This window comes from Oncorhynchus kisutch, unplaced genomic scaffold, assembly GCF_002021735.2.
Source record: "Oncorhynchus kisutch isolate 150728-3 unplaced genomic scaffold, Okis_V2 scaffold2906, whole genome shotgun sequence".
Classification (NCBI taxonomy): domain Eukaryota; kingdom Metazoa; phylum Chordata; class Actinopteri; order Salmoniformes; family Salmonidae; genus Oncorhynchus; species Oncorhynchus kisutch.
The window spans coordinates 443-22067 of record NW_022264851.1 but is presented as its reverse complement, the minus strand read 5'-3'; the positions used below and the strand labels follow the sequence as shown (position 1 = coordinate 22067).

The 21625-nt window shown below is 41.3% G+C and overlaps 3 protein-coding genes across 3 annotated transcripts; all 3 read right to left on the bottom strand.

Moving 5' to 3' along the window:
• Positions 1–5185: 5185 nt before the first annotated feature.
• LOC116371041 (calponin homology domain-containing protein DDB_G0272472-like) lies at positions 5186–6100 on the bottom strand. Its single transcript, XM_031819980.1, has one exon. It carries the CDS (start codon positions 6051–6053, stop codon positions 5292–5294), a length of 762 nt encoding a protein of 253 aa, XP_031675840.1. The 5' UTR covers positions 6054–6100; the 3' UTR covers positions 5186–5291.
• A 5-nt stretch (positions 6101–6105) lies between these two features.
• Positions 6106–18488, bottom strand: LOC116371039 (centromere protein F-like; the record flags this gene model as incomplete). Its single annotated transcript, XM_031819978.1, is given in 3 exon segments — positions 6106–8633; positions 8635–17431; positions 17434–18488. Coding segments are annotated over 3 exon segments (12369 nt in total), but the record flags the coding sequence as incomplete, so codon positions are not given.
• A 621-nt stretch (positions 18489–19109) lies between these two features.
• On the bottom strand, positions 19110–20695 carry LOC116371040 (trichohyalin-like). The gene has a single exon (XM_031819979.1). The coding sequence runs from the start codon at positions 20670–20672 to the stop codon at positions 19629–19631; it is 1044 nt and encodes a 347-aa protein (XP_031675839.1). The 5' UTR covers positions 20673–20695; the 3' UTR covers positions 19110–19628.
• Positions 20696–21625: the final 930 nt, after the last annotated feature.

The following is a 21625-nucleotide window of genomic DNA, read 5'->3' as shown; positions in this document are numbered from 1 at the left end:
TCATCTCTAAGTCTTTTGATTTCAAAACTTTCCTTCTTTAAGATGTCCATCTTCCTTCCTATTTCTTCCCGCATTCCATCTCTTCCTCTTGAGCCTAGCCATCTTGTTATCCATGTTGTCTTTTCTCTCACTATTTCTGCCTCTTTCACTCTCAGTTCACCCATGAGCTTTCTATCATTTCCTTGTCATTATCCACCTCTAGCAACTGTTTTTCATGTCTGTCGTCATTTGTTCCAAATTTTTTCTCTTTCCTTGGTCTTCCATGTGAGACTGTCTCCTCCTCTGTTTGCTGTATCTCACTCCTCATTTGTTCCAGCTCCTCTCTCTCCTTGTTAGCACATCCCGACTTTCTTCAATGTCTTGTTTCTCTCTTTCAATCTTGTCATTCATGAGTTCCAGTTCGTTCTGCTTTTGTTTGTTCTTTTCCATAAAACCCACCATTTCTTCTTTTCTTTTGAGTTTGGATAGCCAGTTTTCAACCTTCCCCCCTCCCCGTTTCTTGTCTCATCCATGACCTGATTACGTCTTCAGACCGTCTTTCTAACTCAGCTTTGATCTGATCCCGCTTTTCCTTCTCCACACGAATGTCTTGTTGTTTGTTCATTTATTCCAATTGTCCTGGGTTTCAGACTTCATCAGATCAACTCATCTCTTTCTTTCATGGTCAACCCTTCTTTCTTCTCAAAGGCTTCTTTTTCCTTCTGTATCTCCTCCCTTAACATCTCAAGTTGTGTCTTTCCCTCGTGAGCTTTTCCTCCAGTCTTTTCCATAGGCTCGGTCTGTGCTTCTGCTTCAGCCTTCAAGCTTGTCAAGTCTTCCATTTGTCTTTCATCAGTTCAAGATGATACCAATTCCTCTTTCACTTGCATCATCTTACCTCGCCTCTCTTCCAACTGACTTTCTTTCAGTGTTTCATCCTTCCTGTCTTTCACTCCTTCTTCTTCTATCTAGTTCTTCGCGCATTTTTTCCAACTCAAGCAATTTTGCATTCAGCTGGTCCTTTTCAACTGTCAATTTCATCTCTAAGTCTTTTGATTTCACAACTTTCCTTCTTTAGAATGTCCATCTTCCTTCCTATTTCTTCCCGACATTCCATCCTCTTCCTCTTTGAGCCTAGCCATCTTGTTATCCATGTTGTCTTTTTCTCTCACTATTTCTGCCTCTTTCACTCTCAGTCACCCATTGAGCTTTCTATCATTTCCTTCATTTTATCCACCTCTAGCAACTGTTTTTTCATGTCTGTCGTCATTTGTTCCAAATGTTCTTTCTCTTTTCCTTTGGTCTTCCATGTGAGATTCTGTCTCCTCATCTCTCTGGTTGCTGTATCTCACTCCTCATTTGTTCCAGCTCCTCTCTTCTTTGTTAGCACATCCCGACTTCTTCAATGTCTTGTTTCTCTCTTTTCAATCTTGTCATTCATGAGTTCCAGTTCGTTCTGCTTTTGTTTGTTCTTTTCCATAAAAAACCACCATTTCTTCTCTTTCTTTTTGAGTTTGGATAGCCAGTTCTTCAACCTTCCCCCTCTCCGTCTTGTCTCATCCATGACCTGATTTACGTCTTCAGACCGTCTTTCTAACTCAGTTTGATCTGATCCAGCTTTCCTTCTCCACACGAATGTCTTGTTTGTTTGGTTCTATTTCCTCAATTGTCCCTGGGTTTCAGACTTCATCAGATCAAACTCATCTCTTTCTTCATGGTCAATCCCTTCTTTCTCTCAAAGGCTTCTTTTTCCTTCTGATCTCCTCCTTTACATCTCAAGTTGTTGTCTTCCCTCGTGAGCTTTTCCTTCCAGTCTATTTCCATAGCTCGGTCTGTGCTTCTGCTTCAGCCTTCAAGCTTGTCAGTCTTCCATTTGTCTTTTCATCAGTTCAAGACTGATATCCAATTCTCTTTCACCTTGCTCATCTTAACCTCGCCTCTCTTCCAACTGATCTTTCTCTTTCAGTGTTTCATCCTTCCTGTCTTTCACTTCCTTCTTCTCTCTATCAAGTTCTTCACGCATTTTTTCCAACTCAAGCAAGTGCATTCAGCTGGTCCTTTTCACTGTCATTTCATCTTAAGTCTTTTGATTTCACACTTTCCTTCTTAAGATGTCCATCCTTCTTCCTATGTTCTTCCCGCATTCCCTCCTCTTCCTCTTTGAGCCTAGCCATCTTGTTTATCCATGTTGTCTTTTTTCTCTCACGTAGTTTCTGCCTCTTCACTCTCAGTTCACCCAATTGAGCTTTCTATCATTTCCTGATCATTTATCCACCTCTAGCAACTGTTTTTTCAGGGCGTCCGTCGTCATTTGTTCCAAACGTTCTTTCTCTTTCCTTTGGTCTCCATGTGATGAGATCTGTCTCCTCTCTGTTGCTGTATCTCACTCCTCATTTGTTCCAGCTCCTCTCTCTCCTTTGTTAGCACATCCGACTTTCTTCGATGTCTTGTTTCTCTCTTTCAATCTTGTCATTCATGAGTTCCAGGTCGTTTGCTTTTGTTTGTTCTTTTCCATAAAAACACACAATTCTTCTCTTTCTTTTTGAGTTTGGATAGCCAGTTCTTCAACCTTCCCCCTCTCCCGTCTTGTCTCATCCATGACCTGATTTACGTCTCAGACGTCGGTTCTAATCAGATTTGATCTGATCCAGCTTTTCTCTCCACACGAATGTTTGTTTGTTTTGTTCTATTTCCTCCAATTGTCCCTGGGTTTCAGACTTCATCAGATCACACTCATCTCTTTCTTTCATGGTCAATCCTTCTTTCTCTCAAAGGCTTTCTTTTCCTTCTGTATCTCCTCCTTTACATCTTCAAGTTGTGTTCCTTCCCTCGTGAGATTTCCTTCCAGTCTATTTCCATAGCCTCGGTCTGTGCTTCTGCTTCAGCCTTCAAGCTTGTCAAGTCTTTCCTTTGTCTTTTCATCAGTTCAGACTGATATCCAATTCCTCTTTCACCTTGCTCATCTTACCTCAGCCTCTCTTCCAACTGATCTTTCTCTCATGTTTCATCCTTCCTGTCTTTCACTTCCTTTTCTCTCTATCTAGTTCTTCGCGCATTTTTTCCAACTCAGCAATTTTGCATTCAGCTGGTCTTTTTCATGTCCATTTCATCTCTAAGTCTTTTGATTTCACAACTTTCCTTCTTTAGATGTCCATTTCCTTCCTATTTCTTCCCGCATTCCATCCCTTCCTCTTTGAGCCTAGCCATCTTGTTATCCATGTTGTTTTTTCTCTCATATTTTGCCTCTTTCACTCTCAGTTCACCCATTGAGCTTTTATCATTCCTGGCATTATCACTCTAGCAACTTTTTTCATTGTCTGTCGTCATTTGTTCAAATGTCTTTCTCTTCCTTTGGTCTTCCATGTGGATTCTGTCTCCTCTCTCTGTTGCTGTATCTCACTCCTCATTTGTTCCAGCTCTCTCTCTCCTTTGTTAGCACTCCCGACTTTCTTCAATGTCTTTTTCTCTCTTTCAATCTTGTCATTCAGGAGTTCCAGTTCGTTCTGCTTTTGTTTGTTCTTTTCCATAAAACCCACCATTTCTTCTCTTTCTTTTTGAGTTTGGATAGCCAGTCTTCTTCAAACCTTCCCCCTCTCCCGTCTTGTCTCATCCATGACCTGATTTACGTCTTCAGACCGTCTTTCTAACTCAGCTTTGATCTGATCCACGCTTTTCCTTCTCCACACGAATGTCTTGTTTGTTTGTTCTATTTCCTCCAATTGGTCCCTGGGTTTCAGACTTCATCAGATCAAACTCATCTCTTTCTTTCCATGGTCAATCCCTTCTTTCTCTCAAAGAGCTTCTTTTTCCTTCTGTATCTCCTCTACATCTTCAAGATGTTGGTCTTTCCCTCGTGAGCTTTCCTTCCAGTCTTTTTCCATAGCTCGGTCTGTGCTTCTGCTTCAGCCTTCAAAGCTTGTCAGTCTTCCCTTTGTCTTTTCATCAGTTCAAGACTGATATCCAATTCCTCTTTCTCCTTGCTCATCTTACCTCGCCTCTCTTCCAACTGATCTTTCTCTTTCAGTGTTTCATCCTTCCTGTCTTTCACTTCCTTCTCTCTCTATCTAGTTCTTCGCGCATTTTTCCAACTCAAGCAATTTTGCATTCAGCTGGTCCTTTTCACTGTCAATTTCAATCTCTAAGTCTTTTGATTTCACAACTTTCCTTCTTTAAGATGTCCATCTTCCTTCCTATTTCTTCCCGCATTCCATCCTCTTCCTCTTTGAGCCTAGCCATCTTGTTATCCATGTTGTCTTTTTCTCTCACTATTTCTGCCTCTTTCACTCTCAGTTCACCCATTGAGCTTTCTATCATTTCCTTGTCATTATCCACCTCTAGCAACTGTTTTTTCATGTCTGTCGTCATTTGTTCCAAATGTTCTTTCTCTTTCCTTTGGTCTTCCATGTGAGATTCTGTCTCCTCTCTCTGTTGCTGTATCTCACTCCTCATTTGTTCCAGCTCATCTCTCTCCTTTGTTAAAACATCCCGACTTTCTTCGATGTCTTGTTTCTCTCTTTCAATCTTGTCATTCATGAGTTCCAGGTCGTTCTGCTTTTGTTTGTTCTTTTCCATAAAACCCACCATTCCTTCTCTTTCTTCCTTTGAGTTTGGATAGCCAGTTCTCAAACCTTCCCCCTCTCCCGTCTTGTCTCATCCATGACCTGATTTACGTCTTCAGACCGTCTTTCTAACTCAGCTTGATCTGATCCCGCTTTTCCTTCTCCACACGAATGTCTTGTTTTGTTTTGTTCCATTCCTCCAATTTGTCCCTGGGTTTCAGACTTCATCAGATCAAACTCATCTCTTTCTTTCATGGTCAATCCCTTCTTTCTCTCAAAGGCTTCTTTTTCCTTCTGTATCTCCTCCTTTACATCTTCAAGATTGTTGTCTTTCCCTCGTGAGCTTTTCCTTCCAGTCTTTTTCCATAGCTCGGTCTGTGCTTCTGCTTCAGCCTTCAAGCTTGTCAAGTCTTCCCTTTGTCTTTTCATCAGTTCAAGACTGATATCCAATTCCTCTTTCTCCTTGCTCATCTTACCTCGCCTCTCTTCCAACTGATCTTTTCTCTTTCAGTGTTTCATCCTTCCTGTCTTTCACTTCCTTCTTCTCTCTATCTAGTTCTTCGCGCATTTTTTCCAACTCAAGCAATTTTGCATTCAGCTGGTCCTTTTCACTGTCAATTTCATCTCTAAGTCTTTTGATTTCACAACTTTCCTTCTTTAAGATGTCCATCTTCCTTCCTATTTCTTCCCGCATTCCATCCTCTTCCTCTTTGAGCCTAGCCATCTTGTTATCCATGTTGTCTTTTTCTCTCACTATTCTGCCTCTTTCACTCTCAGTTCACCCATTGAGCTTTCTATCATTTCCTTGTCATTATCCACCTCTAGCAACTGTTTTTTCATGTCTGTCGTCATTTGTTCCAAATGTTCTTTCTCTTTCCTTTGGTCTTCCATGTGAGATTCTGTCTCCTCTCTCTGTTGCTGTATCTCACTCCTCATTTGTTCCAGCTCATCTCTCTCCTTTGTTAGCACATCCCGACTTTCTTCGATGTCTTGTTTCTCTCTTTCAATCTTGTCATTCATGAGTTCCAGGTCGTTCTGCTTTTGTTTGTTCTTTTCCATAAAACCCACCATTCCTTCTCTTTCTTTTTGAGTTTGGATAGCCAGTTCTTCAACCTTCCCCCTCTCCCGTCTTGTCTCATCCATGACCTGATTTACGTCTTCAGACCGTCTTTCTAACTCAGCTTTGATCTGATCCAGCTTTTCCTTCTCCACACGAATGTCTTGTTTGTTTTGTTCTATTTCCTCCAATTGTCCCTGGGTTTCAGACTTCATCAGATCAAACTCATCTCTTTCTTTCATGGTCAATCCCTTCTTTCTCTCAAAGGCTTCTTTTTCCTTCTGTATCTCCTCCTTTACATCTTCAAGTTGTTGTCTTTCCCTCGTGAGCTTTTCCTTCCAGTCTATTTCCATAGGCTCGGTCTGTGCTTCTGCTTCAGCCTTCAAGCTTGTCAAGTCTTCCATTTGTCTTTTCATCAGTTCAAGACTGATATCCAATTCCTCTTTCACCTTGCTCATCTTACCTCGCCTCTCTTCCAACTGATCTTTCTCTTTCAGTGTTTCATCCTTCCTGTCTTTCACTTCCCTTCTTCTCTCTATCAAGTTCTTCACGCATTTTTTCCAACTCAAGCAATGTTGCATTCAGCTGGTCCTTTTCACTGTCAATTTCATCTCTAAGTCTTTTGATTTCACAACTTTCCTTCTTTAAGATGTCCATCTTCCTTCCTATTTCTTCCCGCATTCCATCCTCTTCCTCTTTGAGCCTAGCCATCTTGTTATCCATGTTGTCTTTTTCTCTCACTATTTCTGCCTCTTTCACTCTCAGTTCACCCATTGAGCTTTCTATCATTTCCTTGTCATTATCCACCTCTAGCAACTGTTTTTTCATGTCTGTCGTCATTTGTTCCAAATGTTCTTTCTCTTTCCTTTGGTCTTCCATGTGAGATTCTGTCTCCTCTCTCTGTTGCTGTATCTCACTCCTCATTTGTTCCAGCTCCTCTCTCTCCTTTGTTAGCACATCCCGACTTTCTTCGATGTCTTGTTTCTCTCTTTCAATCTTGTCATTCATGAGTTCCAGGTCGTTCTGCTTTTGTTTGTTCTTTTCCATAAAACCCACCATTCCTTCTCTTTCTTTTTGAGTTTGGATAGCCAGTTCTTCAACCTTCCCCCTCTCCCGTCTTGTCTCATCCATGACCTGATTTACGTCTTCAGACCGTCTTTCTAACTCAGCTTTGATCTGATCCAGCTTTTCCTTCTCCACACGAATGTCTTGTTTGTTTTGTTCCATTTCCTCCAATTGTCCCTGGGTTTCAGACTTCATCAGATCAAACTCATCTCTTTCTTTCATGGTCAATCCCTTCTTTCTCTCAAAGGCTTCTTTTTCCTTCTGTATCTCCTCCTTTACATCTTCAAGATGTTGTCTTTCCCTCGTGAGCTTTTCCTTCCAGTCTTTTTCCATAGCCTCGGTCTGTGCTTCTGCTTCAGCCTTCAAGCTTGTCAAGTCTTCCCTTTGTCTTTTCATCAGTTCAAGACTGATATCCAATTCCTCTTTCTCCTTGCTCATCTTACCTCGCCTCTCTTCCAACTGATCTTTCTCTTTCAGTGTTTCATCCTTCCTGTCTTTCACTTCCTTCTTCTCTCTATCTAGTTCTTCGCGCATTTTTTCCAACTCAAGCAATTTTGCATTCAGCTGGTCCTTTTCACTGTCAATTTCATCTCTAAGTCTTTTGATTTCACAACTTTCCTTCTTTAAGATGTCCATCTTCCTTCCTATTTCTTCCCGCATTCCATCCTCTTCCTCTTTGAGCCTAGCCATCTTGTTATCCATGTTGTCTTTTTCTCTCACTATTTCTGCCTCTTTCACTCTCAGTTCACCCATTGAGCTTTCTATCATTTCCTTGTCATTATCCACCTCTAGCAACTGTTTTTTCATGTCTGTCGTCATTTGTTCCAAATGTTCTTTCTCTTTCCTTTGGTCTTCCATGTGAGATTCTGTCTCCTCTCTCTGTTGCTGTATCTCACTCCTCATTTGTTCCAGCTCATCTCTCTCCTTTGTTAGCACATCCCGACTTTCTTCGATGTCTTGTTTCTCTCTTTCAATCTTGTCATTCATGAGTTCCAGGTCGTTCTGCTTTTGTTTGTTCTTTTCCATAAAACCCACCATTCCTTCTCTTTCTTTTTGAGTTTGGATAGCCAGTTCTTCAACCTTCCCCCTCTCCCGTCTTGTCTCATCCATGACCTGATTTACGTCTTCAGACCGTCTTTCTAACTCAGCTTTGATCTGATCCAGCTTTTCCTTCTCCACACGAATGTCTTGTTTGTTTTGTTCTATTTCCTCCAATTGTCCCTGGGTTTCAGACTTCATCAGATCAAACTCATCTCTTTCTTTCATGGTCAATCCCTTCTTTCTCTCAAAGGCTTCTTTTTCCTTCTGTATCTCCTCCTTTACATCTTCAAGTTGTTGTCTTTCCCTCGTGAGCTTTTCCTTCCAGTCTATTTCCATAGGCTCGGTCTGTGCTTCTGCTTCAGCCTTCAAGCTTGTCAAGTCTTCCATTTGTCTTTTCATCAGTTCAAGACTGATATCCAATTCCTCTTTCACCTTGCTCATCTTACCTCGCCTCTCTTCCAACTGATCTTTCTCTTTCAGTGTTTCATCCTTCCTGTCTTTCACTTCCTTCTTCTCTCTATCAAGTTCTTCACGCATTTTTTCCAACTCAAGCAATGTTGCATTCAGCTGGTCCTTTTCACTGTCAATTTCATCTCTAAGTCTTTTGATTTCACAACTTTCCTTCTTTAAGATGTCCATCTTCCTTCCTATTTCTTCCCGCATTCCATCCTCTTCCTCTTTGAGCCTAGCCATCTTGTTATCCATGTTGTCTTTTTCTCTCACTATTTCTGCCTCTTTCACTCTCAGTTCACCCATTGAGCTTTCTATCATTTCCTTGTCATTATCCACCTCTAGCAACTGTTTTTTCATGTCCGTCGTCATTTGTTCCAAACGTTCTTTCTCTTTCCTTTGGTCTTCCATGTGAGATTCTGTCTCCTCTCTCTGTTGCTGTATCTCACTCCTCATTTGTTCCAGCTCCTCTCTCTCCTTTGTTAGCACATCCCCGACTTTCTTCAATGTCTTGTTTCTCTCTTTCAATCTTGTCATTCATGAGTTCCAGTTCGTTCTGCTTTTGTTTGTTCTTTTCCATAAAACCCACCATTTCTTCTCTTTCTTTTTGAGTTTGGATAGCCAGTTCTTCAACCTTCCCCCTCTCCCGTCTTGTCTCATCCATGACCTGATTTACGTCTTCAGACCGTCTTTCTAACTCAGCTTTGATCTGATCCAGCTTTTCCTTCTCCACACGAATGTCTTGTTTGTTTTGTTCTATTTCCTCCAATTGTCCCTGGGTTTCAGACTTCATCAGATCAAACTCATCTCTTTCTTTCATGGTCAATCCCTTCTTTCTCTCAAAGGCTTCTTTTTCCTTCTGTATCTCCTCCTTTACATCTTCAAGTTGTTGTCTTTCCCTCGTGAGCTTTTCCTTCCAGTCTTTTTCCATAGGCTCGGTCTGTGCTTCTGCTTCAGCCTTCAAGCTTGTCAAGTCTTCCCTTTGTCTTTTCATCAGTTCAAGACTGATATCCAATTCCTCTTTCTCCTTGCTCATCTTACCTCGCCTCTCTTCCAACTGATCTTTCTCTTTCAGTGTTTCATCCTTCCTGTCTTTCACTTCCTTCTTCTCTCTATCTAGTTCTTCGCGCATTTTTTCCAACTCAAGCAATTTTGCATTCAGCTGGTCCTTTTCACTGTCAATTTCATCTCTAAGTCTTTTGATTTCACAACTTTCCTTCTTTAAGATGTCCATCTTCCTTCCTATTTCTTCCCGCATTCCATCCTCTTCCTCTTTGAGCCTAGCCATCTTGTTATCCATGTTGTCTTTTTCTCTCACTATTTCTGCCTCTTTCACTCTCAGTTCACCCATTGAGCTTTCTATCATTTCCTTGTCATTATCCACCTCTAGCAACTGTTTTTTCATGTCCGTCGTCATTTGTTCCAAATGTTCTTTCTCTTTCCTTTGGTCTTCCATGTGAGATTCTGTCTCCTCTCTCTGTTGCTGTATCTCACTCCTCATTTGTTCCAGCTCCTCTCTCTCCTTTGTTAGCACATCCCGACTTTCTTCAATGTCTTGTTTCTCTCTTTCAATCTTGTCATTCATGAGTTCCAGTTCGTTCTGCTTTTGTTTGTTCTTTTCCATAAAACCCACCATTTCTTCTCTTTCTTTTTGAGTTTGGATAGCCAGTTCTTCAACCTTCCCCCTCTCCCGTCTTGTCTCATCCATGACCTGATTTACGTCTTCAGACCGTCTTTCTAACTCAGCTTTGATCTGATCCAGCTTTTCCTTCTCCACACGAATGTCTTGTTTGTTTTGTTCTATTTCCTCCAATTGTCCCTGGGTTTCAGACTTCATCAGATCAAACTCATCTCTTTCTTTCATGGTCAATCCCTTCTTTCTCTCAAAGGCTTCTTTTTCCTTCTGTATCTCCTCCTTTACATCTTCAAGTTGTTGTCTTTCCCTCGTGAGCTTTTCCTTCCAGTCTTTTTCCATAGCCTCGGTCTGTGCTTCTGCTTCAGCCTTCAAGCTTGTCAAGTCTTCCCTTTGTCTTTTCATCAGTTCAAGACTGATATCCAATTCCTCTTTCTCCTTGCTCATCTTACCTCGCCTCTCTTCCAACTGATCTTTCTCTTTCAGTGTTTCATCCTTCCTGTCTTTCACTTCCTTCTTCTCTCTATCTAGTTCTTCACGCATTTTTTCCAACTCAAGCAATGTTGCATTCAGCTGGTCCTTTTCACTGTCAATTTCATCTCTAAGTCTTTTGATTTCACAACTTTCCTTCTTTAAGATGTCCATCTTCCTTCCTATTTCTTCCCGCATTCCATCCTCTTCCTCTTTGAGCCTAGCCATCTTGTTATCCATGTTGTCTTTTTCTCTCACTATTTCTGCCTCTTTCACTCTCAGTTCACCCATTGAGCTTTCTATCATTTCCTTATCATTTTCCACCTCTAGCAACTGTTTTTTCATGTGCGTCGTCATTTGTTCCAAACGTTCTTTCTCTTTCCTTTGGTCTTCCATGTGAGATTCTGTCTCCTCTCTCTGTTGCTGTATCTCACTCCTCATTTGTTCCAGCTCCTCTCTCTCCTTTGTTAGCACATCCCGACTTTCTTCGATGTCTTGTTTCTCTCTTTCAATCTTGTCATTCATGAGTTCCAGGTCGTTCTGCTTTTGTTTGTTCTTTTCCATAAAACACACCATTCCTTCTCTTTCTTTTTGAGTTTGGATAGCCAGTTCTTCAACCTTCCCCCTCTCCCGTCTTGTCTCATCCATGACCTGATTTACGTCTTCAGACCGTCTTTCTAACTCAGCTTTGATCTGATCCAGCTTTTCCTTCTCCACACGAATGTCTTGTTTGTTTTGTTCTATTTCCTCCAATTGTCCCTGGGTTTCAGACTTCATCAGATCAAACTCATCTCTTTCTTTCATGGTCAATCCCTTCTTTCTCTCAAAGGCTTCTTTTTCCTTCTGTATCTCCTCCTTTACATCTTCAAGATGTTGTCTTTCCCTCGTGAGCTTTTCCTTCCAGTCTTTTTCCATAGCCTCGGTCTGTGCTTCTGCTTCAGCCTTCAAGCTTGTCAAGTCTTCCCTTTGTCTTTTCATCAGTTCAAGACTGATATCCAATTCCTCTTTCTCCTTGCTCATCTTACCTCGCCTCTCTTCCAACTGATCTTTCTCTTTCAGTGTTTCATCCTTCCTGTCTTTCACTTCCTTCTTCTCTCTATCTAGTTCTTCGCGCATTTTTTCCAACTCAAGCAATTTTGCATTCAGCTGGTCCTTTTCACTGTCAATTTCATCTCTAAGTCTTTTGATTTCACAACTTTCCTTCTTTAAGATGTCCATCTTCCTTCCTATTTCTTCCCGCATTCCATCCTCTTCCTCTTTGAGCCTAGCCATCTTGTTATCCATGTTGTCTTTTTCTCTCACTATTTCTGCCTCTTTCACTCTCAGTTCACCCATTGAGCTTTCTATCATTTCCTTGTCATTATCCACCTCTAGCAACTGTTTTTTCATGTCTGTCGTCATTTGTTCCAAATGTTCTTTCTCTTTCCTTTGGTCTTCCATGTGAGATTCTGTCTCCTCTCTCTGTTGCTGTATCTCACTCCTCATTTGTTCCAGCTCCTCTCTCTCCTTTGTTAGCACATCCCGACTTTCTTCAATGTCTTGTTTCTCTCTTTCAATCTTGTCATTCATGAGTTCCAGTTCGTTCTGCTTTTGTTTGTTCTTTTCCATAAAACCCACCATTTCTTCTCTTTCTTTTTGAGTTTGGATAGCCAGTTCTTCAACCTTCCCCCTCTCCCGTCTTGTCTCATCCATGACCTGATTTACGTCTTCAGACCGTCTTTCTAACTCAGCTTTGATCTGATCCAGCTTTTCCTTCTCCACACGAATGTCTTGTTTGTTTTGTTCTATTTCCTCCAATTGTCCCTGGGTTTCAGACTTCATCAGATCAAACTCATCTCTTTCTTTCATGGTCAATCCCTTCTTTCTCTCAAAGGCTTCTTTTTCCTTCTGTATCTCCTCCTTTACATCTTCAAGTTGTTGTCTTTCCCTCGTGAGCTTTTCCTTCCAGTCTTTTTCCATAGCCTCGGTCTGTGCTTCTGCTTCAGCCTTCAAGCTTGTCAAGTCTTCCCTTTGTCTTTTCATCAGTTCAAGACTGATATCCAATTCCTCTTTCTCCTTGCTCATCTTACCTCGCCTCTCTTCCAACTGATCTTTCTCTTTCAGTGTTTCATCCTTCCTGTCTTTCACTTCCTTCTTCTCTCTATCTAGTTCTTCACGCATTTTTTCCAACTCAAGCAATGTTGCATTCAGCTGGTCATTTTCACTGTCAATTTCATCTCTAAGTCTTTTGATTTCACAACTTTCCTTCTTTAAGATGTCCATCTTCCTTCCTATTTCTTCCCGCATTCCATCCTCTTCCTCTTTGAGCCTAGCCATCTTGTTATCCATGTTGTCTTTTTCTCTCACTATTTCTGCCTCTTTCACTCTCAGTTCACCCATTGAGCTTTCTATCATTTCCTTGTCATTATCCACCTCTAGCAACTGTTTTTTCATGTCCGTCGTCATTTGTTCCAAATGTTCTTTCTCTTTCCTTTGGTCTTCCATGTGAGATTCTGTCTCCTCTCTCTGTTGCTGTATCTCACTCCTCATTTGTTCCAGCTCCTCTCTCTCCTTTGTTAGCACATCCCGACTTTCTTCAATGTCTTGTTTCTCTCTTTCAATCTTGTCATTCATGAGTTCCAGTTCGTTCTGCTTTTGTTTGTTCTTTTCCATAAAACCCACCATTTCTTCTCTTTCTTTTTGAGTTTGGATAGCCAGTTCTTCAACCTTCCCCCTCTCCCGTCTTGTCTCATCCATGACCTGATTTACGTCTTCAGACCGTCTTTCTAACTCAGCTTTGATCTGATCCAGCTTTTCCTTCTCCACACGAATGTCTTGTTTGTTTTGTTCTATTTCCTCCAATTGTCCCTGGGTTTCAGACTTCATCAGATCAAACTCATCTCTTTCTTTCATGGTCAATCCCTTCTTTCTCTCAAAGGCTTCTTTTTCCTTCTGTATCTCCTCCTTTACATCTTCAAGATGTTGTCTTTCCCTCGTGAGCTTTTCCTTCCAGTCTTTTTCCATAGCCTCGGTCTGTGCTTCTGCTTCAGCCTTCAAGCTTGTCAAGTCTTCCCTTTGTCTTTTCATCAGTTCAAGACTGATATCCAATTCCTCTTTCTCCTTGCTCATCTTACCTCGCCTCTCTTCCAACTGATCTTTCTCTTTCAGTGTTTCATCCTTCCTGTCTTTCACTTCCTTCTTCTCTCTATCTAGTTCTTCGCGCATTTTTTCCAACTCAAGCAATTTTGCATTCAGCTGGTCCTTTTCACTGTCAATTTCATCTCTAAGTCTTTTGATTTCACAACTTTCCTTCTTTAAGATGTCCATCTTCCTTCCTATTTCTTCCCGCATTCCATCCTCTTCCTCTTTGAGCCTAGCCATCTTGTTATCCATGTTGTCTTTTTCTCTCACTATTTCTGCCTCTTTCACTCTCAGTTCACCCATTGAGCTTTCTATCATTTCCTTGTCATTATCCACCTCTAGCAACTGTTTTTTCATGTCTGTCGTCATTTGTTCCAAATGTTCTTTCTCTTTCCTTTGGTCTTCCATGTGAGATTCTGTCTCCTCTCTCTGTTGCTGTATCTCACTCCTCATTTGTTCCAGCTCCTCTCTCTCCTTTGTTAGCACATCCCGACTTTCTTCAATGTCTTGTTTCTCTCTTTCAATCTTGTCATTCATGAGTTCCAGTTCGTTCTGCTTTTGTTTGTTCTTTTCCATAAAACCCACCATTTCTTCTCTTTCTTTTTGAGTTTGGATAGCCAGTTCTTCAACCTTCCCCCTCTCCCGTCTTGTCTCATCCATGACCTGATTTACGTCTTCAGACCGTCTTTCTAACTCAGCTTTGATCTGATCCAGCTTTTCCTTCTCCACACGAATGTCTTGTTTGTTTTGTTCTATTTCCTCCAATTGTCCCTGGGTTTCAGACTTCATCAGATCAAACTCATCTCTTTCTTTCATGGTCAATCCCTTCTTTCTCTCAAAGGCTTCTTTTTCCTTCTGTATCTCCTCCTTTACATCTTCAAGATGTTGTCTTTCCCTCGTGAGCTTTTCCTTCCAGTCTTTTTCCATAGCCTCGGTCTGTGCTTCTGCTTCAGCCTTCAAGCTTGTCAAGTCTTCCCTTTGTCTTTTCATCAGTTCAAGACTGATATCCAATTCCTCTTTCTCCTTGCTCATCTTACCTCGCCTCTCTTCCAACTGATCTTTCTCTTTCAGTGTTTCATCCTTCCTGTCTTTCACTTCCTTCTTCTCTCTATCAAGTTCTTCACGCATTTTTTCCAACTCAAGCAATGTTGCATTCAGCTGGTCCTTTTCACTGTCAATTTCATCTCTAAGTCTTTTGATTTCACAACTTTCCTTCTTTAAGATGTCCATCTTCCTTCCTATTTCTTCCCGCATTCCATCCTCTTCCTCTTTGAGCCTAGCCATCTTGTTATCCATGTTGTCTTTTTCTCTCACTATTTCTGCCTCTTTCACTCTCAGTTCACCCATTGAGCTTTCTATCATTTCCTTGTCATTATCCACCTCTAGCAACTGTTTTTTCATGTCCGTCGTCATTTGTTCCAAATGTTCTTTCTCTTTCCTTTGGTCTTCCATGTGAGATTCTGTCTCCTCTCTCTGTTGCTGTATCTCACTCCTCATTTGTTCCAGCTCCTCTCTCTCCTTTGTTAGCACATCCCGACTTTCTTCAATGTCTTGTTTCTCTCTTTCAATCTTGTCATTCATGAGTTCCAGTTCGTTCTGCTTTTGTTTGTTCTTTTCCATAAAACCCACCATTTCTTCTCTTTCTTTTTGAGTTTGGATAGCCAGTTCTTCAACCTTCCCCCTCTCCCGTCTTGTCTCATCCATGACCTGATTTACGTCTTCAGACCGTCTTTCTAACTCAGCTTTGATCTGATCCAGCTTTTCCTTCTCCACACGAATGTCTTGTTTGTTTTGTTCTATTTCCTCCAATTGTCCCTGGGTTTCAGACTTCATCAGATCAAACTCATCTCTTTCTTTCATGGTCAATCCCTTCTTTCTCTCAAAGGCTTCTTTTTCCTTCTGTATCTCCTCCTTTACATCTTCAAGTTGTTGTCTTTCCCTCGTGAGCTTTTCCTTCCAGTCTATTTCCATAGGCTCGGTCTGTGCTTCTGCTTCAGCCTTCAAGCTTGTCAAGTCTTCCATTTGTCTTTTCATCAGTTCAAGACTGATATCCAATTCCTCTTTCTCCTTGCTCATCTTACCTCGCCTCTCTTCCAACTGATCTTTCTCTTTCAGTGTTTCATCCTTCCTGTCTTTCACTTCCTTCTTCTCTCTATCTAGTTCTTCACGCATTTTTTCCAACTCAAGCAATTTTGCATTCAGCTGGTCCTTTTCACTGTCAATTTCATCTCTAAGTCTTTTGATTTCACAACTTTCCTTCTTTAAGATGTCCATCTTCCTTCCTATTTCTTCCCGCATTCCATCCTCTTCCTCTTTGAGCCTAGCCATCTTGTTATCCATGTTGTCTTTTTCTCTCACTATTTCTGCCTCTTTCACTCTCAGTTCACCCATTGAGCTTTCTATCATTTCCTTGTCATTATCCACCTCTAGCAACTGTTTTTTCATGTCCGTCGTCATTTGTTCCAAATGTTCTTTCTCTTTCCTTTGGTCTTCCATGTGAGATTCTGTCTCCTCTCTCTGTTGCTGTATCTCACTCCTCATTTGTTCCAGCTCCTCTCTCTCCTTTGTTAGCACATCCCGACTTTCTTCAATGTCTTGTTTCTCTCTTTCAATCTTGTCATTCATGAGTTCCAGTTCGTTCTGCTTTTGTTTGTTCTTTTCCATAAAACCCACCATTTCTTCTCTTTCTTTTTGAGTTTGGATAGCCAGTTCTTCAACCTTCCCCCTCTCCCGTCTTGTCTCATCCATGACCTGATTTACGTCTTCAGACCGTCTTTCTAACTCAGCTTTGATCTGATCCAGCTTTTCCTTCTCCACACGAATGTCTTGTTTGTTTTGTTCTATTTCCTCCAATTGTCCCTGGGTTTCAGACTTCATCAGATCAAACTCATCTCTTTCTTTCATGGTCAATCCCTTCTTTCTCTCAAAGGCTTCTTTTTCCTTCTGTATCTCCTCCTTTACATCTTCAAGTTGTTGTCTTTCCCTCGTGAGCTTTTCCTTCCAGTCTTTTTCCATAGCCTCGGTCTGTGCTTCTGCTTCAGCCTTCAAGCTTGTCAAGTCTTCCCTTTGTCTTTTCATCAGTTCAAGACTGATATCCAATTCCTCTTTCTCCTTGCTCATCTTACCTCGCCTCTCTTCCAACTGATCTTTCTCTTTCAGTGTTTCATCCTTCCTGTCTTTCACTTCCTTCTTCTCTCTATCTAGTTCTTCACGCATTTTTTCCAACTCAAGCAATTTTGCATTCAGCTGGTCCTTTTCACTGTCAATTTCATCTCTAAGTCTTTTGATTTCACAACTTTCCTTCTTTAAGATGTCCATCTTCCTTCCTATTTCTTCCCGCATTCCATCCTCTTCCTCTTTGAGCCTAGCCATCTTGTTATCCATGTTGTCTTTTTCTCTCACTATTTCTGCCTCTTTCACTCTCAGTTCACCCATTGAGCTTTCTATCATTTCCTTGTCATTATCCACCTCTAGCAACTGTTTTTTCATGTCTGTCGTCATTTGTTCCAAATGTTCTTTCTCTTTCCTTTGGTCTTCCATGTGAGATTCTGTCTCCTCTCTCTGTTGCTGTATCTCACTCCTCATTTGTTCCAGCTCCTCTCTCTCCTTTGTTAGCACATCCCGACTTTCTTCAATGTCTTGTTTCTCTCTTTCAATCTTGTCATTCATGAGTTCCAGTTCGTTCTGCTTTTGTTTGTTCTTTTCCATAAAACCCACCATTTCTTCTCTTTCTTTTTGAGTTTGGATAGCCAGTTCTTCAACCTTCCCCCTCTCCCGTCTTGTCTCATCCATGACCTGATTTACGTCTTCAGACCGTCTTTCTAACTCAGCTTTGATCTGATCCAGCTTTTCCTTCTCCACACGAATGTCTTGTTTGTTTTGTTCTATTTCCTCCAATTGTCCCTGGGTTTCAGACTTCATCAGATCAAACTCATCTCTTTCTTTCATGGTCAATCCCTTCTTTCTCTCAAAGGCTTCTTTTTCCTTCTGTATCTCCTCCTTTACATCTTCAAGTTGTTGTCTTTCCCTCGTGAGCTTTTCCTTCCAGTCTTTTCCATAGCCTCGGTCTGTGCTTCTGCTTCAGCCTTCAAGCTTGTCAAGTCTTCCCTTTGTCTTTTCATCAGTTCAAGACTGATATCCAATTCCTCTTTCTCCTTGCTCATCTTACCTCGCCTCTCTTCCAACTGATCTTTCTCTTTCAGTGTTTCATCCTTCCTGTCTTTCACTTCCTTCTTCTCTCTATCTAGTTCTTCACGCATTTTTTCCAACTCAAGCAATTTTGCATTCAGCTGGTCCTTTTCACTGTCAATTTCATCTCTAAGTCTTTTGATTTCACAACTTTCCTTCTTTAAGATGTCCATCTTCCTTCCTATTTCTTCCCGCATTCCATCCTCTTCCTCTTTGAGCCTAGCCATCTTGTTATCCATGTTGTCTTTTTCTCTCACCATTTCTGCCTCTTTCACTCTCAGTTCACCCATTGAGCTTTCTATCATTTCCTTGTCATTATCCACCTCTAGCAACTGTTTTTTCATGTCCGTCGTCATTTGTTCCAAATGTTCTTTCTCTTTCCTTTGGTCTTCCATGTGAGATTCTGTCTCCTCTCTCTGTTGCTGTATCTCACTCCTCATTTGTTCCAGCTCCTCTCTCTCCTTTGTTAGCACATCCCGACTTTCTTCAATGTCTTGTTTCTCTCTTTCAATCTTGTCATTCATGAGTTCCAGTTCGTTCTGCTTTTGTTTGTTCTTTTCCATAAAACCCACCATTTCTTCTCTTTCTTTTTGAGTTTGGATAGCCAGTTCTTCAACCTTCCCCCTCTCCCGTCTTGTCTCATCCATGACCTGATTTACGTCTTCAGACCGTCTTTCTAACTCAGCTTTGATCTGATCCAGCTTTTCCTTCTCCACACGAATGTCTTGTTTGTTTTGTTCTATTTCCTCCAATTGTCCCTGGGTTTCAGACTTCATCAGATCAAACTCATCTCTTTCTTTCATGGTCAATCCCTTCTTTCTCTCAAAGGCTTCTTTTTCCTTCTGTATCTCCTCCTTTACATCTTCAAGTTGTTGTCTTTCCCTCGTGAGCTTTTCCTTCCAGTCTTTTTCCATAGGCCTCGGTCTGTGCTTCTGCTTCAGCCTTCAAGCTTGTCAAGTCTTCCCTTTGTCTTTTCATCAGTTCAAGACTGATATCCAATTCCTCTTTCTCCTTGCTCATCTTACCTCGCCTCTCTTCCAACTGATCTTTCTCTTTCAGTGTTTCATCCTTCCTGTCTTTCACTTCCTTCTTCTCTCTATCTAGTTCTTCACGCATTTTTTCCAACTCAAGCAATGTTGCATTCAGCTGGTCCTTTTCACTGTCAATTTCATCTCTAAGTCTTTTGATTTCACAACTTTCCTTCTTTAAGATGTCCATCTTCCTTCCTATTTCTTCCCGCATTCCATCCTCTTCCTCTTTGAGCCTAGCCATCTTGTTATCCATGTTGTCTTTTTCTCTCACTATTTCTGCCTCTTTCACTCTCAGTTCACCCATTGAGCTTTCTATCATTTCCTTGTCATTATCCACCTCTAGCAACTGTTTTTTCATGTCCGTCGTCATTTGTTCCAAATGTTCTTTCTCTTTCCTTTGGTCTTCCATGTGAGATTCTGTCTCCTCTCTCTGTTGCTGTATCTCACTCCTCATTTGTTCCAGCTCCTCTCTCTCCTTTGTTAGCACATCCCGACTTTCTTCAATGTCTTGTTTCTCTCTTTCAATCTTGTCATTCATGAGTTCCAGTTCGTTCTGCTTTTGTTTGTTCTTTTCCATAAAACCCACCATTTCTTCTCTTTCTTTTTGAGTTTGGATAGCCAGTTCTTCAACCTTCCCCCTCTCCCGTCTTGTCTCATCCATGACCTGATTTACGTCTTCAGACCGTCTTTCTAACTCAGCTTTGATCTGATCCAGCTTTTCCTTCTCCACACGAATGTCTTGTTTGTTTTGTTCTATTTCCTCCAATTGTCCCTGGGTTTCAGACTTCATCAGATCAAACTCATCTCTTTCTTTCATGGTCAATCCCTTCTTTCTCTCAAAGGCTTCTTTTTCCTTCTGTATCTCCTCCTTTACATCTTCAAGTTGTTGTCTTTCCCTCGTGAGCTTTTCCTTCCAGTCTTTTTCCATAGCCTCGGTCTGTGCTTCTGCTTCAGCCTTCAAGCTTGTCAAGTCTTCCCTTTGTCTTTTCATCAGTTCAAGACTGATATCCAATTCCTCTTTCTCCTTGCTCATCTTACCCTCGCCTCTCTTCCAACTGATCTTTCTCTTTCAGTGTTTCATCCTTCCTGTCTTTCACTTCCTTCTTCTCTCTATCTAGTTCTTCACGCATTTTTTCCAACTCAAGCAATTTTGCATTCAGCTGGTCCTTTTCACTGTCAATTTCATCTCTAAGTCTTTTGATTTCACAACTTTCCTTCTTTAAGATGTCCATCTTCCTTCCTATTTCTTCCCGCATTCCATCCTCTTCCTCTTTGAGCCTAGCCATCTTGTTATCCATGTTGTCTTTTTCTCTCACTATTTCTGCCTCTTTCACTCTCAGTTCACCCATTGAGCTTTCTATCATTTCCTTGTCATTATCCACCTCTAGCAACTGTTTTTTCATGTCCGTCGTCATTTGTTCCAAATGTTCTTTCTCTTTCCTTTGGTCTTCCATGTGAGATTCTGTCTCCTCTCTCTGTTGCTGTATCTCACTCCTCATTTGTTCCAGCTCCTCTCTCTCCTTTGTTAGCACATCCCGACTTTCTTCAATGTCTTGTTTCTCTCTTTCAATCTTGTCATTCATGAGTTCCAGTTCGTTCTGCTTTTGTTTGTTCTTTTCCATAAAACCCACCATTTCTTCTCTTTCTTTTTGAGTTTGGATAGCCAGTTCTTCAACCTTCCCCCTCTCCCGTCTTGTCTCATCCATGACCTGATTTACGTCTTCAGACCGTCTTTCTAACTCAGCTTTGATCTGATCCAGCTTTTCCTTCTCCACACGAATGTCTTGTTTGTTTTGTTCTATTTCCTCCAATTGTCCCTGGGTTTCAGACTTCATCAGATCAAACTCATCTCTTTCTTTCATGGTCAATCCCTTCTTTCTCTCAAAGGCTTCTTTTTCCTTCTGTATCTCCTCCTTTACATCTTCAAGTTGTTGTCTTTCCCTCGTGAGCTTTTCCTTCCAGTCTTTTTCCATAGCCTCGGTCTGTGCTTCTGCTTCAGCCTTCAAGCTTGTCAAGTCTTCCCTTTGTCTTTTCATCAGTTCAAGACTGATATCCAATTCCTCTTTCTCCTTGCTCATCTTACCTCGCCTCTCTTCCAACTGATCTTCTCTTTCAGTGTTTCATCCTTCCTGTCTTTCACTTCCTTCTTCTCTCTATCTAGTTCTTCACGCATTTTTTCCAACTCAAGCAATGTTGCATTCAGCTGGTCCTTTTCACTGTCAATTTCATCTCTAAGTCTTTTGATTTCACAACTTTCCTTCTTTAAGATGTCCATCTTCCTTCCTATTTCTTCCCGCATTCCATCCTCTTCCTCTTTGAGCCTAGCCATCTTGTTATCCATGTTGTCTTTTTCTCTCACTATTTCTGCCTCTTTCACTCTCAGTTCACCCATTGAGCTTTCTATCATTTCCTTGTCATTATCCACCTCTAGCAACTGTTTTTTCATGTCCGTCGTCATTTGTTCCAAATGTTCTTTCTCTTTCCTTTGGTCTTCCAGTTGAGATTCTGTCTCCTCTCTCTGTTGCTGTATCTCACTCCTCATTTGTTCCAGCTCCTCTCTCTCCTTTGTTAGCACATCCCGACTTTCTTCACTGTCTTGTTTCTCTCTTTCAATCTTGTCATTCATGAGTTCCAGTTCGTTCTGCTTTTGTTGGTTCTTTTCCATAAAACCCACCATTTCTTCTCTTTCTTTTTGAGTTTGGATAGCCAGTTCTTCAACCTTCCCCCTCTCCCGTCTTGTCTCATCCATGACCTGATTTACGTCTTCAGACCGTCTTTCTAACTCAGCTTTGATCTGATCCAGCTTTTCCTTCTCCACACGAATGTCTTGTTTGTTTTGTTCTATTTCCTCCAATTGTCCGGGGTTTCAGACTTCATCAGATCAAACTCATCTCTTTCTTTCATGGTCAATCCCTTTTTCTCTCAAAGGCTTCTTTTTCCTTCTGTATCTCCTCCTTTACATCTTCAAGTTGTTGTCTTTCCCTCGTGAGCTTTCCTTCCAGTCTTTTTCCATAGCCTCGGTCTGTGCTTC

Coding starts and splice junctions, on each gene's coding strand:
- LOC116371041 (XM_031819980.1), bottom strand. CDS start 6,053: ATGAGCAAGGTGAAAGAGGAATTGGATATCAGTCTTGAACTGATGAAA.
- LOC116371040 (XM_031819979.1), bottom strand. CDS start 20,672: ATGAGCAAGGAGAAAGAGGAATTGGATATCAGTCTTGAACTGATGAAA.